The sequence below is a fragment of the Scatophagus argus genome, chromosome 16 (genome assembly GCF_020382885.2).
Source record: "Scatophagus argus isolate fScaArg1 chromosome 16, fScaArg1.pri, whole genome shotgun sequence".
Taxonomy (NCBI): domain Eukaryota; kingdom Metazoa; phylum Chordata; class Actinopteri; family Scatophagidae; genus Scatophagus; species Scatophagus argus.
The window spans coordinates 5,738,000-5,753,005 of record NC_058508.1 but is presented as its reverse complement, the minus strand read 5'-3'; the positions used below and the strand labels follow the sequence as shown (position 1 = coordinate 5,753,005).

The 15,006-nt window shown below is 44.0% G+C and overlaps 1 protein-coding gene across 1 annotated transcript; it reads left to right on the top strand.

The window, feature by feature from the left end:
- The first annotated feature begins 6,445 nt into the window (after positions 1-6,445).
- Positions 6,446-14,698, top strand: si:ch211-106h11.3 (CCN family member 1). The gene is made up of 5 exons (XM_046415507.1): positions 6,446-6,730; positions 8,406-8,619; positions 9,329-9,769; positions 10,271-10,449; positions 12,239-14,698. The coding sequence occupies exons 1-5, from the start codon at positions 6,680-6,682 to the stop codon at positions 12,542-12,544; spliced, it is 1,191 nt and encodes a 396-aa protein (XP_046271463.1). The 5' UTR covers positions 6,446-6,679; the 3' UTR covers positions 12,545-14,698.
- The last annotated feature ends 308 nt before the right edge of the window (positions 14,699-15,006 follow it).

The window sequence follows — 15,006 nt, the reverse complement described above, 5'->3', positions numbered from 1 at the left end:
TGTAGGAAATTTCGACTATTGTGCAGTAGTTCAAGAAATTTGAAAATAAAGGGAATTATGATTAGATTTCAAATTGCGTATAGATAGCTCATGTATTCAGTCAGCTGTAACACCTTAACAGCATGTGTGGCAATTGAGAGAGACCTTTTTTTCAGGTGCTAGGTGTGTTTGTTCCATGTTTTTTTGTGTCATATCCACAGTCCTCCAGCAGTGGGCGCTGTCCATGGAACAGACAGGAGGTGGCAGGAGGATGTTTATTGGGCTGTGGCGGTTGGAGCCTGAACAGAGCTGTGCACTGTGTTCCTGCTGAGGTGGGATCTGTGCGTCAGGACCAGAACACACGAGCCTCAGTTCTTCTTAGCACTCGCCTCACATCCCCCTCCTGCACATGTTTACCCTCCAACGCAGCCCAAACTGTTTGTGAGTGAGGCTCCTCTTTCAGTGCAGCTTGCCCCCCAGCCCTCTTTCCACCAAATAAATATTGCACCGGAAATTGCAGGGATATCTGGGATTTTTGAGGGGTCCCGGTGGAAAGGAGGCGAGGGCTAGAACAAGGGTGCTCTCTGTGACACCTTGGAGGGCGAAGGCGCAGAAGAAGAAGGGGGTCCAGAGGGGAGGGTGTGACCTTGCCTTGGGTGGTTGCTGGGGTGGGCAGCGTCAGTAAGATGCATATCCACTGACAAACAGGTACAGGTGACCCAGTTTCTTTTGACCCCGTCAGGAGCGCCACGGCCCGGAGTGCGTGCTAAGGCTGACCTCCCTCCTCACAGAAGGCGTTGACCCGGGCTAAAGGTCTAAAGGAAATGATACTCTGTGACGCAGAGCAAACTGTACTGCGTGTCTCCAAACAGATAACGATTTCCCGGGATCGCTGTAACTGCTGCACCTGATCGTTCTCCTCCTCAGGCTGTTTATTTCCACTCCCATTCTGGCTGCACAAGCCTGCAGTTGGGAATACAACAGCCATTGATGAAGCAGTGGTTTCATAACAGACCCTGACAAAGCACGTCTGAATGGCAGGGTGTGTGTTCTTTGCGTACACATCACCCCCCCTCCACCACCACCACCATCACCCCTTGCCTTTGTGTGTGAGTTTTGTCCCCAGCTCACTCCTCACAAATCCAGACATCTTTATTTGATAATAACAGCCCGGTGGTATACCCAGTGGAAAAGCACACAGTATAAAGCCTGCAGACTGTGCCAAGAAGATGATTACACTTGATAACCTCATATTTATTTAAATTAGTGTGAAACTGTATCCACCGGGATTCCTTTGGTCTCCTCACATGTCCTTTTGCTCGTCATCTTTTTTTAAATGTTGTGACTCCTCTCTTTCTGTCTGCGCTTACCACCGGCCTGTAATTGATACATCCTGACTGTTCTGCTCCTTATGTACACCATGTCTTGATTATAGTGACTAAGGCCAAATGCAATATGTGTATGGGAAAACAGGAGCTGTACAAATAGAAGTTCAAATGAATGTTTTTCTCATCTGTACTCGAAGATCTGAGTGTGTGAATATCTTAAAACACAGAGCCAGCCTGTATGCTGTATTTACGTTACGATGCGTATGCGGCCACATGTTCTGATGGGAGTGTGAATTTGTGAGTCTGTAATATAGCAAATGTTGACAGGAATGTGTTTGGATGTAGACACGAGTACGGGATGACACACCTGACGTGTGTGTGTATGTGTGTGTGTGTATAGCATGTCTGTCTCCTTTTCCCAGCTCTTATACCACTTCAGTGTTTGGGAAGTCAACAGTAGAGTTCCTGTTCTTGGTTTAAAAATAACTTTGGGACTTAAATTCCTAGTCGGCCCCCCCACATACACCCCCAATCTTTTCTTACTGGCACTCTCCTAACCTCTCCCTTTGCTTGTTTTTCTTTCCCCTTTCCCTCATTTTTTCTTTCTTCTTCTGTTTTGGAACAGGCTGTGCACTCTGCGTCTTTCTTTTTCTTTCAGTCACCTTATAACTGAGCATGCTGTACGCAAACACACACACACACACAAAGAACATTCAGACTACTTATATGTATTTTGATATGGATGACAACAGAACAAATTTACTGCACCACTTTTCCATAGTGTTTATCTAAAATCTTAAAGCATAAAAAACCCCCCAAACATAACAATAACAAGATCGGTGAAATAAAGGAATTAAAAATGTGGTATTTTGGCTCTAGTGCAGCATCTTCTCAGTTGGTGATTCTCAAAATCAAGGATACTTCCTTGATGGGATTTGTCCTTCCAAGTTCTACAGAGGCAGGGAAAGATTCCCTCTTATAGCAATGGGACAACATGTATTTTGGGACGATGTAGTGAGTGTGCATTGTTCCGTCACTGAAAATGCATGCTGCACCACCTGGCCTTCACATGTGTTCACCGCAAGAGATTGTGCACGTAGGATTGCGGGTAGTTTTGGCGCACCGAGGGTTGTTGACATAACATTTTTCTACTACATACGTACACTATGCACACAAAAGTATTGGGCCGTCTGACCATGACACCAAAAAGGACTTTAATGACATGGCATTCTAAATGCATAGACGGCTTTGGAGCCTATCCCAGCTGACTGCGGGCGAGAGGCGGGGTTCACCCTGGACTGGTTACTAGTCAATCACAGGGCCGAAACACAAAGACAGACAATCACACGCTCACAGTCACACCTAGGGGCAACGTAGATTAGCCACTTAACCTAATGTGCATGTTTTTGTTTGGTATTGTGGGAGGAACCCGGAGAAAACCCACACAGGCACAGGGAGAACATGCAAACTCCACACAGAAGGGCCCAGACTGGGATTCGAACCTGGAAGCCTGTCACTATGAGACGACAGTACTAGCCACTGTACCACCGTGCCGCCCCATCAAAATAACACTATTATTATGGTCTTAAATTGGTACAACTTATTTAAATGTAAACCCAAATTTAAACATTTTGTGGAGCATCTAATGTGCACCACTTATGTGCATATTAATAAAGCCCTGATACTCACCCTGAGTATTTGTCCTCTGTATATGGAACAATGCACCTTTATGAAGCATGCTGCAAGTATATGACTATTAACTAAAGACTATTATTTTGGCATTTTTATTTTTATTTGACAGTTAAAAGCAAAACAGAGACAGGAAGCAATTTAGATATAAGATGAGAAAAAAAAAGACTAAATGACCCTCTGCTTCTCTGCCAAAAAAGTCAGACTATGAAAAATTACAAGAGCCCCCAGCCTTAATAACTTTCAGACAGTACAAAGTGTTCATATAACAAACAAATCTGTTTCCTTGCATCTAATAAGTCCAGCATTATATTTTCTAGAGTGGACAGAGGAGGGATCTTCAGACTGTTTCTGCTCTTACATTATAAACCTTTCTGGCTAAAGACATTTTAAAAAAGGAGTTACTGAATTTCATATCCAGCTTTAATTTCCTGAAATCACATAAACTCACTAGTGTGTGTGTGTGTACACAGTCATATTACAGTCATATTAATGTGTGTATTTGCAGACTGTGTATAAAGAGGGAGAGGAGTGTCGCAGCAGGTGTGGCAGGAGCTCTCCTAAACAAACACTGCACACCTGTCTTCCTCTGCGCCTCCTGTCCACTTCCATTCCCCTCATGTACAAACACACTCTTTCTCACAGACACACAAAGCTTTGCTCACGTCAAAACCAACACTTTTCTGCTTGACTCACGCCGTTTGTGGCAAAGAATCAGAGCCGCTTTTGTTCCACTGACCTCACTCTCCTATTCTGTTGTATCTACTTTCTTATATTTCCAAGGCTCTGTTTGCGGATGCCTCACACCTCTCTCTCTCCCTTACCCACAGTCCGTCCACCTTTTATTTCCACTGACTTGTTTTTGAAGGTTTGATCTGTTTCTCACCTGTCGCTTGCCAGCCCTTTCCTGCCCGTTACCCTCTCCCTTATCCTGCGCCTCCAATCGTCCCTTTGACTTTCTAATAGTCGTGACAGGAGGGTTTCCAGTGAACTCCTCAAGCAGACTTGTGTCACTTTAACCATTATGAGTTGACGCTGGCTGTCGGCTCAGAATGTAAAGGTCACAGCGCAGGGCAACTTCCCAGTAGCAGCGTCTGGTATTCACAAGAACTAATGAATGCCTCTACTTTGGAGTTGGAAATTCTGCATGTTTGTTTATTATGTCTAGGATGGAAGCCACCGAGACCAAAGTGGAAAAGACACATTCTTTGATGAGTCAATGGAACTTAGATGTGAATACAACAAAAACATATTTCTAGCTCTGTATGAGCGTGTTTTGTGAGGGTGGGAGCAAACACATGCACACACACAGGATCCAGTGCTTTTTCTTCATTTTCTCTCGGTGAGTTTGGTTTGTTTACACGAGCCTGTTACATCACCTCCGCGCACTGACAGAGAGAGACAGATTGTGTGGGAAGAGGATGGAAGTTTGGTGAATACATAATTTTGCTCTCTGTGTAGGCCTCTGTGTGTGTGAGAGAGAGAACATCCTGTATGCAGAGTACTGCATGTATGATGTGTATTAGCCACAGGTGGTGCTTTGAGTATTACCATTACGTTCAAGTCGCAGCATCTGTTTTGCTGAAAAATAGTTGCCCAGCAAAAAAAGAAACCTAAAAGGCTCTTACAGCTATTCTGAAGGTATTTCAGACTTTTCAATTTGGATTAAAAATGTTTAGTCTGTTGCACAAGTATCTAACAATTACTGGATGGATTGCCAGGAAAGTTGATACAGATATTTACGGTTCTTGCAGAACATAAGCTACTGACTTTGGTTTGGACTTGCCGTTTGTGCCGACTTTAGCTTTGGCACAACCATCAGGTTCACATTTGTGGTTTAGGAATAAATATCTCAACAATCATTCAGCGGTTTTAATCACTGTGCGATATGTTCTAATCAGCAAATGTTGTGTCGTTGTGAGCATGGCATTTCTAGAGTTGTTTTGTTGTACTTTCTGGAAAAACAACACATTCTGTATCACTTAAAAATCTTTTTATTGTGCAATAGAATATTCTTTCATCCAGATGGTAAGAAGAGTATTTGAGGATTCTGGGAAAACTGCTGGTAGAGCTTTTAGGCAACTTTCTCGGTGTATTCTTCAGAAAATTGGCCGCGTAGGTCTGTGACCTCAATGCAATATGAAAACATAATGGCTACACAAGGGCACAAAATGGAGCTTGGCGTGGGTGAGGTTTTGTATGTCTGTGCAAAGTGCTTTTGTGGTGAGCCGATGTTATGAAAATGTGAGTATGCTTGCAAGAGGTGTGTGCAGGTGTTCAGTAGATGCATATCTGTGCGGCACTACTGAATGCAACACTTTACATGTGATCCATTTTGCTGAGAGCAGGAGGTGGTTTATAAGGCAGTTTGATATGTTCCCTGTTTGCACAAATGACTACAGGCATCTGTCTGTTTAATGATAGCTCTTAGGGAAACTGCAAGGGAAAACAACAATTTAGCCACCCACAATCCCTCTCACTGAACTGCAACAAGCAGCCCACTATCTGTGCTGGTGTCACCAGTGAAAGGTTTAATGTTAAGTTAGTGAGTTTGAGAGAACATAAATGTAATATATGTGTTTAACCCTTTCACATACATTATGAATGTGTATGTTAGACACCTGCTCAGGTACTGCAGATGGCTTGTTCCGTGTGTGCAAGTCTGTGGGGATGACAGGAAGATTATACAGGCGATCCTCGCCTCCGCTTTGCATTCTTCAACGAAAACTTAAAGCCAAATGAACTAACTTCTTGTTTGTTTACATGAGAAGCAGTTTGGATGTGTGCGTGTGTGCATGTGTTCGTGCGTGCGTGTGTGGGTGTGTGTGCAGAGCAAGGTGGCCTGGGAACCTCTGAGTAGGTAAAAGGGATGTGGGGGATAAATGCAGGATATGGAGAGAGGAAAAGAGAGCAGTGAATTGCACGGAAGATTATCTTAATCATTTTCAACATCACTATCACTCAACCGTGTTGTTATAGGCTGCTCCAAGGAACACTCTGCTCTCCTTGTACATGTACTTCATCTGTCCAGCTCTTGTCTGAAAGTATTTTTATAAAGTGGGGTGAGGAAATTCCTAGCTGTTTTCCATGGCTGCTCCCAGTATTAATGTAGCACAGACTAGCAGCTGAGTATATTTATTTTACTTTTCACAAAGCAGCAGTCGGACAGAAGTATGCGTGTGAAAAGAACTTTAAAGCATCAAAAATATTATTTTCGCTCGAACATAAATAAATAAACACCGAGAAGCCAGGTCCTCTTTGGAATGTAGTAATTCTGAATTTTTATGAATGACTGCATTCATGCTTGGCCACGCCCCCGCCCCGAACCTCAGCTCTCCCTGTTGGAGATCCAAGCCCCGCCCCTTTCCTCCCAGTTGGATTACCTTAGCCGCGCGCCTGCCTCCTAATTGGTTAAAGGAGGTCTGGGGTGGGCGTGGTTACCATAAAAAGCACGGGGCCAATATAAAAACTAGCCTCAAACTTTGATCGATTAAAATTTAAAAGTGATGGGGGACTTTTGAGGATCATTGAGCATGTCGGATTTAACCTTTGTGGACAAAAGCTATTGTTTTTGAGCCGGTGAAGGATTTATTTTCCTGTGCCTTAAGTTGTTTTTTTTTTTTTTTTTTAAAGTTGTTTTTTTTTAACGTTTTCTCTTCTTTGATGTGAATCGGCTGACAGCAATGGGGATACTGCTATTATTTGCAGTGTTGCAAGTGGTGACAGTTGGCTTGGTAGGTGTATGAAGTTTATTTTCTGTCGCAGCTTCATGTAAACACAGAGGAATAAAGACTCACGTGTCTGGAGTCTACTGTGACAACAGCTCCGGCGGATTTGAGCTGCTGTCGTCGGTTGTATATGCCCTAATCCTCTATCCATCTTTTTGCTGTATTGCATGTGTAAATAATAGTCTGTTGAACTCCTCCTTCTACTCACCTCTACACAAGTGATAAATAACGTAACGATTGCACACATTCACCTTTCACCTAACATGACTCAGTGTTTGTAATGATTGGAGAATCTGTGGTGATATTTGCTGGTTTCCTTCCTAGTCTTTGAGAGATGCTTTTGAGGGTCTTAAGCATAGTGACTATCAAGATAGTCAAGGATAACGGTACACAAAACTACTTCCACTGTGTTTAAATAAAGTAAAAGTCCTAATAATGCGTAAAAATAGTCCCTGTGCGTTCAATACCGTTGTATTTTATACTACATTATTGGATTATTGCTGGTCAAAGCAGAGCCAATTATAACTTTTTTATGCAGTTCTTTAATAATATCTTTAATAATGCACCATGTGTTATAAACTCATAGTCTGTCTGACTACTAGTCTGTATGTCAAACCATCATTTGGAATGTAACTATTGACTAAAGCTCTTCAATGGAGCAAAAAGTACAATATTTAGATAGATAGATACTGTATTGATCCCAAGGGAAATTCAAGAAATTCCTCATTCCTCTGAAATATAATTGGATTGAAATACTCAAGTCAAGCAGCTCAAATTGGCTACTACTTATTCCACTACTGCCTGTTTTGATCTCTTTATCCACAGTTTGGAGACATTTAATATTTGTAACAAACTTGTATATGTCAGTGGTGTTACTGAGTGTCTAAAGGTGTTCTTAACTTGATAAAACTTAACCACTTTGACAAACTATATGTATGTAAGCTTCTATCTCTGTGTAGGGCCAAAATTACCCGTCAGTAATATTATCCAACAGTTATACAAATGGAGACAAAAATATACTTAAGGTCAAAATGAACTCACTGCGCACTATTAATATTCTTTTGGTTAGAGGATACTTCAGGTACCAGGTTATACCACATGATAATGTTATAAATGTTATAAATACAAAAACTACTGTCATCCCATGTCATATCCAAACTTCATGCCCACCTGAGACCCACAAGACTGAATTGAAGCGGTGAGAGTGGCACACCAGGACCTGGCCTGGGTTTAGACAGTGGCAGAGTCAGAAAAGGATCCCTTTAGATGATCTGACTGTGGACAGTTAGAACGGCAGCTCTCTGTGATCTCAGTGCCCGTCTGGAGTTGTTGGCGTGGCTCTGGTGTGTGGTGTGTGAGAAACAAAAGATGTAGGAGCAGGAAGGTGGGAGGAGAGGAGGGGGGGGTTTGGGTCGGAGAACATACCTTTCATCCCCACTTGCCTGGCGAATGCCAAGCGGAAGGCGACAGAGGGTTACGGATATCCCTGTGGGGCTTGGGACAGTGCTGGGTATTCAGCAAATGTTTAAGCCTCACACACTTTGAGGAATTTCTGTGATCCATGTAACATGAGTCAAACTATTGTCCTGCTTGGTTCCAGGGTGGCTCCACCTTACATGGAACATGCACTGTTTGTATGTACTATATGAACCTAAAGTATAGTCTATGTCCCCTCCTGTAGGTGACTGCTGGCTGTCCGGTGGTGTGTGAGTGTCCAGCAGGGCCTCCGTCCTGTCCCCCAGGGGTCAGCTCGGTCCCAGATGCCTGCGGCTGCTGCAAGGTGTGTGCCGCTCAGCTCAACCAGGATTGCCATGAAGGACGGCCCTGTGACCACCATAAAGGCTTGGAGTGCAACTATGGCAATGATGTGGGCCGTACCCATGGGATCTGCAGGGGTACGTACCACAGAGGTGGAGGGGAGGCTCAAAGAGACCGGGGAGGGTGGGGGTTGGAGGGTTAGATGCAGGGGGAGTTTTTTTGGGCTTAGACTGGGCTGAGTTTGGGGTTTAGCTCAGGGTTGAGTGAGGGAATGTGTAACTTCAGGGTGTGGATTCTGGCTTTCAAGCCAAGTGGCCGGAGTTTCTCTTTGATAGGGGCTTCAGATCTGAAGCTCATGCCACGTTTCAAAAGCAGAGCACCTTCATGAGCTGCGACTGAAACTTGGCCAACTCCGGGATTTATATAAGTAGTTCAGTGTGCACACAAACAACCCCATGAAACACACATGCACGCACAGGGGTATTTTTATACATGTGTTTACTTGGGGGTGTTTCTATATAAAGGGGAGGGGTATCCAGGGTGTTGTGCGGGGAGTCCCTCTGTGAGAGTGGAGGGGAAGGACATTATAAACATGTCAAAATTCCTCTCTACTCTAAGAATAGAGCTTGTTTCATAAATCTGGAGCTAGTATGTCTCTGCCTTTCTATTCTTATCTACCTATCATGCATATTAAGAATGCATTTACATATGAGCCTCTTCCTATGACTTACATTTCAGTAAGCTTCAGTGTTTTCTTTAGATGAAGAATATATCATATTTGAACACAATCTTTTTGTTTTTCAGTGTATTTTTGACCAAGATGTCTATCTACCTCTTTTCTCTCAGCAAAGGCAGAGGGCCGCTCATGCGAATACAATGGGCGGATTTACCAAAATGGAGAGAATTTCCGTGCTGGTTGCAAGCACCAGTGCACCTGCATCGATGGAGCGGTGGGCTGCGTGCCCCTTTGCCCCAGTGATGTGCCCCTGGCGTCCCCTTCCTGTCCCGCTCCACAGCTAGTCAAGGTGCCAGGCCAGTGCTGCTTAAGCATCGACTGCCACAGGGGAACCACCATTGTGCCCCCAGTGCACCGCCGACCCCAACCTCCAGCTTACCCACCTTACCCCTTCATTCCCTACCCGGCCTACCCTTACCCAAAGCCTTATCCGAAACCTTATCGGAAGCTGTACCCCTACAAACCCAAAAAGGAGAAGGACACCCTTGGCAACGAGCTGGTGGAGGTGGGACACAAGTGGGACAAGCAACGTGGAAACAAGCACCTGGCGGGTAAGAGAGGCTGCCGCAATGTCGCCTCAGAGTACCGTCTGGTTCCTCTGTGCTGTAAAGCATCATGTTTATGTTTTAGCCATTTCAGCCTCCTGACGCACAAACGGCCTCACTGTGAGCCTTTCCCTCTGCATCTGCGTGTGTGTCAGCATTTATGTGAGGCTTGTTTTCCACTGGCTCCTTGCACACCAGAAGTGCTCTCTCTCTCTCTCTTTCAAACACACACAGACACACACTCTGCTCTCACACAGCACATACCTCTGTCACCCAGCTTTCCCCTCTCTGTAATCACCCTCTCTATGCGTCAGTGTTGCCTGTTCAGTGAATGAGGCTAGTGTGCTTTGCATCTCTGGATCTTTCCTTCTCCCTCTCTCTCTCCCACTGGCCCTTTCCCCCTTCAGCTTTACTTTTGCTGATCTTGCCTCCCGTTCTCTGACCCTTCATATTTTGCATCATCCATTGTCGTTCTCCCTCACACGCCCTCTCTGTCATCTCTCCTAGCCTGGAGGCAGGTGGGAGATCAGTGCGTGGTTCAGACTACTTCCTGGTCCCAGTGTTCTCGGAGCTGTGGGATGGGCGTATCCTCTCGTGTTACCAATGACAATGCCCGGTGTAAGCTGATCAAGGAGACACGCCTGTGCAACATTCGCCCCTGCAGCTCCATGTCTATCCCCATCAAGGTGAGGAGTGTCTTTGGTGCTTTTAAGATTCTCATTGAATCATATATTGCAGTCTTCCCCCTAATGGCCCGCAACCATGCAGTCCAACCACAGTGCTAAATTGCTTTCAAGGGAGCAGATTGGTATTAATATCATGGCATGTATACACCCCCCCACCCATCTCTGTTGCTGAAGCCCTTTATGGTTCCTTCTGTCTATTCGCAGTTCTGTTGCTGTGTGGGAAACATCCCCCACAGGGTGACGACAGGGATGACTTAGAACACATTTCCCCTGTGTAGTTTCATACTCACTTCATGTTTGTCTCACTATAAATGAAGGTAATTTAAAGCTTAAACCATTAGTTATACCACTTTCATATTTGTAGGGTAAACATGAAGCGAGAGTCAGTTAGTTTAGGTTAGCACAAAGACTGGAAATTGGTAGAAACAGCTGGCCTGGCTTTGTCCAAAGGTAATAAAACCCACCTACCACTAGCTCTAAAGCTCGCTGATTACATCTTGTTTTTAAAAACTAAACTGTAAAAATGACATACCAAACATCAGTTAAACATAAAACTTTTCAGAGACATGACAAAGAAAAAGCTCTTCTCTTGTTCATCTGTGGGGGTTGGGTTTGCAGCTCTCCCACACTGAATCTGGGACACTGTGGACATCAGCCACACTCTCTGCTGTGTGATTTAAAGAGCACTAGATACGCCCACTCTATTGCTCTCTCACATTTCATACACAACACCCTCAGAAGCATTCTCCCTCCCGCCATGAGCCACTCATGATGAGGCTGATGGGTTGTTATGCACCTGTTTCCCTGTGCTCTCCCAGTGTTTGTAGAGCTGCAGTGGGTGTTAATGTGTATCAGTGTCAATCCTCAATATTGTTGGCATGCTCCTTTCTCTGGCACTCATCTCTTGTTCTGACCTTTATTTTGTTTTTCCCTGTCTCTGTGCTTAACTGGATTAGCTTTGTTATTCGTGTCTCAGAGCTTTGGTAATAAGTTATTTCATTTTGCTGCATGGTATGGTATGGCAGTTCTGATTCCTAGAAAATGGCAATGTGATTCTATAAAGCTTTCACTGTAGAGCTGTGCTCAGCGTGCTCTGCATTTCTGCAGAATGCGTAGCATCAAAGCTAAACCAAAGAAAACATTCTGGCAATACTAGCTGTGAGGTTCTAGGGATGACAGTGTGGTTTGTCAGTCATTCAGCCTCTTTGGTCCTGACTAAAGTATCTCTGAAACTGTTGGTTGCAAATTTGTACATACATTCATGTTATCCAGAGGATGAATCCTCCTAACATGAGCCTTTGACCTTTGTAATACTACTGGATGGGTTGCCATGAAATTTGGTACAGACGTTCATGTCCCATTGAGGGTGAATTGTCATGACCTTGCTGAGCGCTTAACTTTCTTAATTCGTTCCTTCATCAGGGCAACATATAAATTTGTGAAATACTTACAATAACTTCCTGCAAAACCGAAAATGATCTCATCATCATCAGCTCTATTTTGCATTTAGTGCTAATAAGAAAATATCAGTATGTTAACACAGTAAACCTACCATACCGACCAAACATTAGCATAGCATTGTTATGGTGAGCATGTTTTAAAGTCCCCGCAACCCTGACAGATAAGCGGTGTAGAAAATGGATGGATGGATGGATGTTTTAAAGTGCTAACATTATGATACATCTTGAAGCACCATTGTGCTCAAGTATAACCTCATAGAGCTGAAACGTCTTACTAAATTCCTATCATTGGAACATCACGCTTTTTTTCCTTCTTCCTCCCTTCACAGAAAGGAAGGAAGTGCTCCCGTACACATAAGGCCCCTGAGCCACACCGTCTGTCCTACGCCGGCTGCAGGAGCACTCGCCTGTACAGGCCCAACTACTGTGGTGTATGTAGGGATGGCCGTTGCTGTTCACCTCGTCGTACACGTACTGCCAGTGTGACCTTCGCCTGCCCTGATGGTGAACGCTTCAACAGATCCGTGATGTTCATCCAGTCCTGCAAGTGCAGTGATGAGTGCAACCATCTCAATGAAGCTGCCATGCCTCCACAGCGATGGCTCTACGGAGACACACACAAGTTCGTCGACTAGTGGTATTAACCCCCCCACCCCACCCCAAAACCTACATTCCCATGACAATAAACATTAACTCCCCCATAGTGATCCCCATATAGAATAGCTGTCCTTAGTGTTTGAGTAGATGCAAGCGAGGTCCACACATCAAAACTAGAAGATTTCTGGAAGATTATTTGGGGAGGAATGGGGAGAAGAAAAATGGATCAGATGAGCACATCTCCAATTTGGAAAGAGCAAAGCGACCAGCCCATATTTTAGTGTAGATATAAAGTTGTTTCTGGCCTGGCCAGACATCTACAGACTGTGACAAAATCTTTATGGAAAACATGGATGCAACCAGCCTTCATGTTGCTGCTGTGCACCAGATGTCCCCTGAACTGTTGAGACTTCTGCTGGGGACGCTGGAGCAAGAGCTGACAAACACAACTGTTGGTGTTTCTTTCGTTGATGGTGTGGATTCACATCACAGTTACCAAGCAACAGGTTGACTAGCCTATAGGGGGTTGGTCTGATGTTGCTTTGGAGCTAAATATGAAACCAGCTGGAATCATATGTCTGTACACTCCAATACCTTAGTAATGATAAACCAAATGAAGACTTGACAGCAAAGACTGGGAGCGTGATGGCAGAAGATGGAGGAGCATCTCAGATGTTCTTACAAGAGCGTGGCTTGTGTCTTTTTCATGGTATTTATTCACTGGTATTTATTGTCGAGACAGACATGATGACACAGTGGCCTGCCACCAGGGAAGGCAGTGCTGCTATGTTTGGAGCTGAATGGGGATCTGAGAGGGACAAAACAGCTGAGAGCTGTCAGCCATGAGAGGGAGAGGAAGACTCCCACAGATCCGGGGCTTGACCCTGGGGTCATATCAGAGGTCACAGCAGTCAGAAAGTCATGTCTAATGATGGATGATGAAGGCTGCAGAAGAAGAGGAGTTATGTACTAGAAAAAGGCAGAGTTGAACCTGATGGGTTGAGGCTTTGCAAGCATTAGTGCGGAATATGTCAGAGGTTGTTTACACAGCTGGACTCATCCCCTGCCTTGCCTCCACAAGAAACTGAGACATTTAGCAAGCACCAGAAGAACAAGCCTGGGATTCTGGCGCCAAGAAGTCGACCGCCTAATTCTGTACAAATTACAATCCTGACTCTGAGGGGCAGTGAGAGAAAATCAGCCACTCTCCTGTTTGCTATAAAAATAAAATTTGAAAAACTGCGGGTACTGAAGTAAACATGTAATTTTAGAGTGGCGGGTGGAACCACTCTGGTGCCCACTCTGGCCTGTAATCAAGTAGCATGCCAGCTCACTGAAACAAAACAATAACTTATGCCTCTTCGTGTTTAAGTGTTGTCTGTTTCTGAGAACTGCTGTTAAAGGTTGTGTTGTGACATCACAGTCCAGGGCAGAGAAGAGCTTTACAGCCCTACAGAGGACACGGTGCCAGAGGTCATTGAGAACCTATTTTTAAGGACATTTTGAAGGAAATGTCCTACAGCTTTTTTTTTTTTTGTCCAAAATCCTTGACTATGACTGAAGAACCCAAGCATCTTACTTGACTGGGACTTGGGCTCACGCACCTTATGACAGCCTTCTTAAATGACTTTTATCACATGCAAAGCTAATACAGAGTGGCTGAGATATCAGTCCTGACTGTTTTTTTAATCTTTGCTGACTACACATATAAAATAGGTGATTCTAAATGAATTGAAACACCATTTTATTATGTCAAAGAGTTGTTCTCTCTTGTGCCATGAGACAGTGGCATCATAGACATATTTTTAAAGCCCCTGTGGTTTTAAACTGGTGATTTAAAAAAATATGGTAATTGTTCACCATGTTGCCATTGCTGTTTGTCCATGTAGTTGCTGTGGTTTTGGTACTGTAATGTTTAGTTTTGTTAAAGGACACTATAGAGCAGCTATGTACAGACCTTCTTTTTAGTTTTATCTGCTGTATCAGGGCCCATCCTTTTACCAAGTTATACTGAAGTAATCCATGTATAGTTTAGCACTGAACAAGGCAGGGTTCAGATCCTTTATGAGCATTGAGTGCCAATTTGGAAGCATGATGATTGTATGCCTACTAGTGTACATTATTACCATCTGTAATGACAAAAGTCGTGCTTTTTAAGATTACATATTAAAAAAAGAACTTGTTAACAAAAAGGCTAAAATGTCCTATGTTCCTCACAACTATTCCTCTTAATAAGCAGCTGCCTTACACAAGTTAGAGTTGGAGTGAGTTCATTTTGCATTTTTCACTCCCTCACTTGAGGGATCGTTCATACCTGTACAACCTTCCATGCCAATTCATTAAGCTCTACAAAACATATTTCAGTTTGGACCAAAGTGGTGGACAGACAACAGAATCGTGTTAAAAGTTAATCTAAGAAACAATGCAAACAGGCCTAATGGCCTTCTGGCTGCTTGTAATGGAACATTAGTTTCATGCCAAAGGTTTTTGGCTTGTTTAA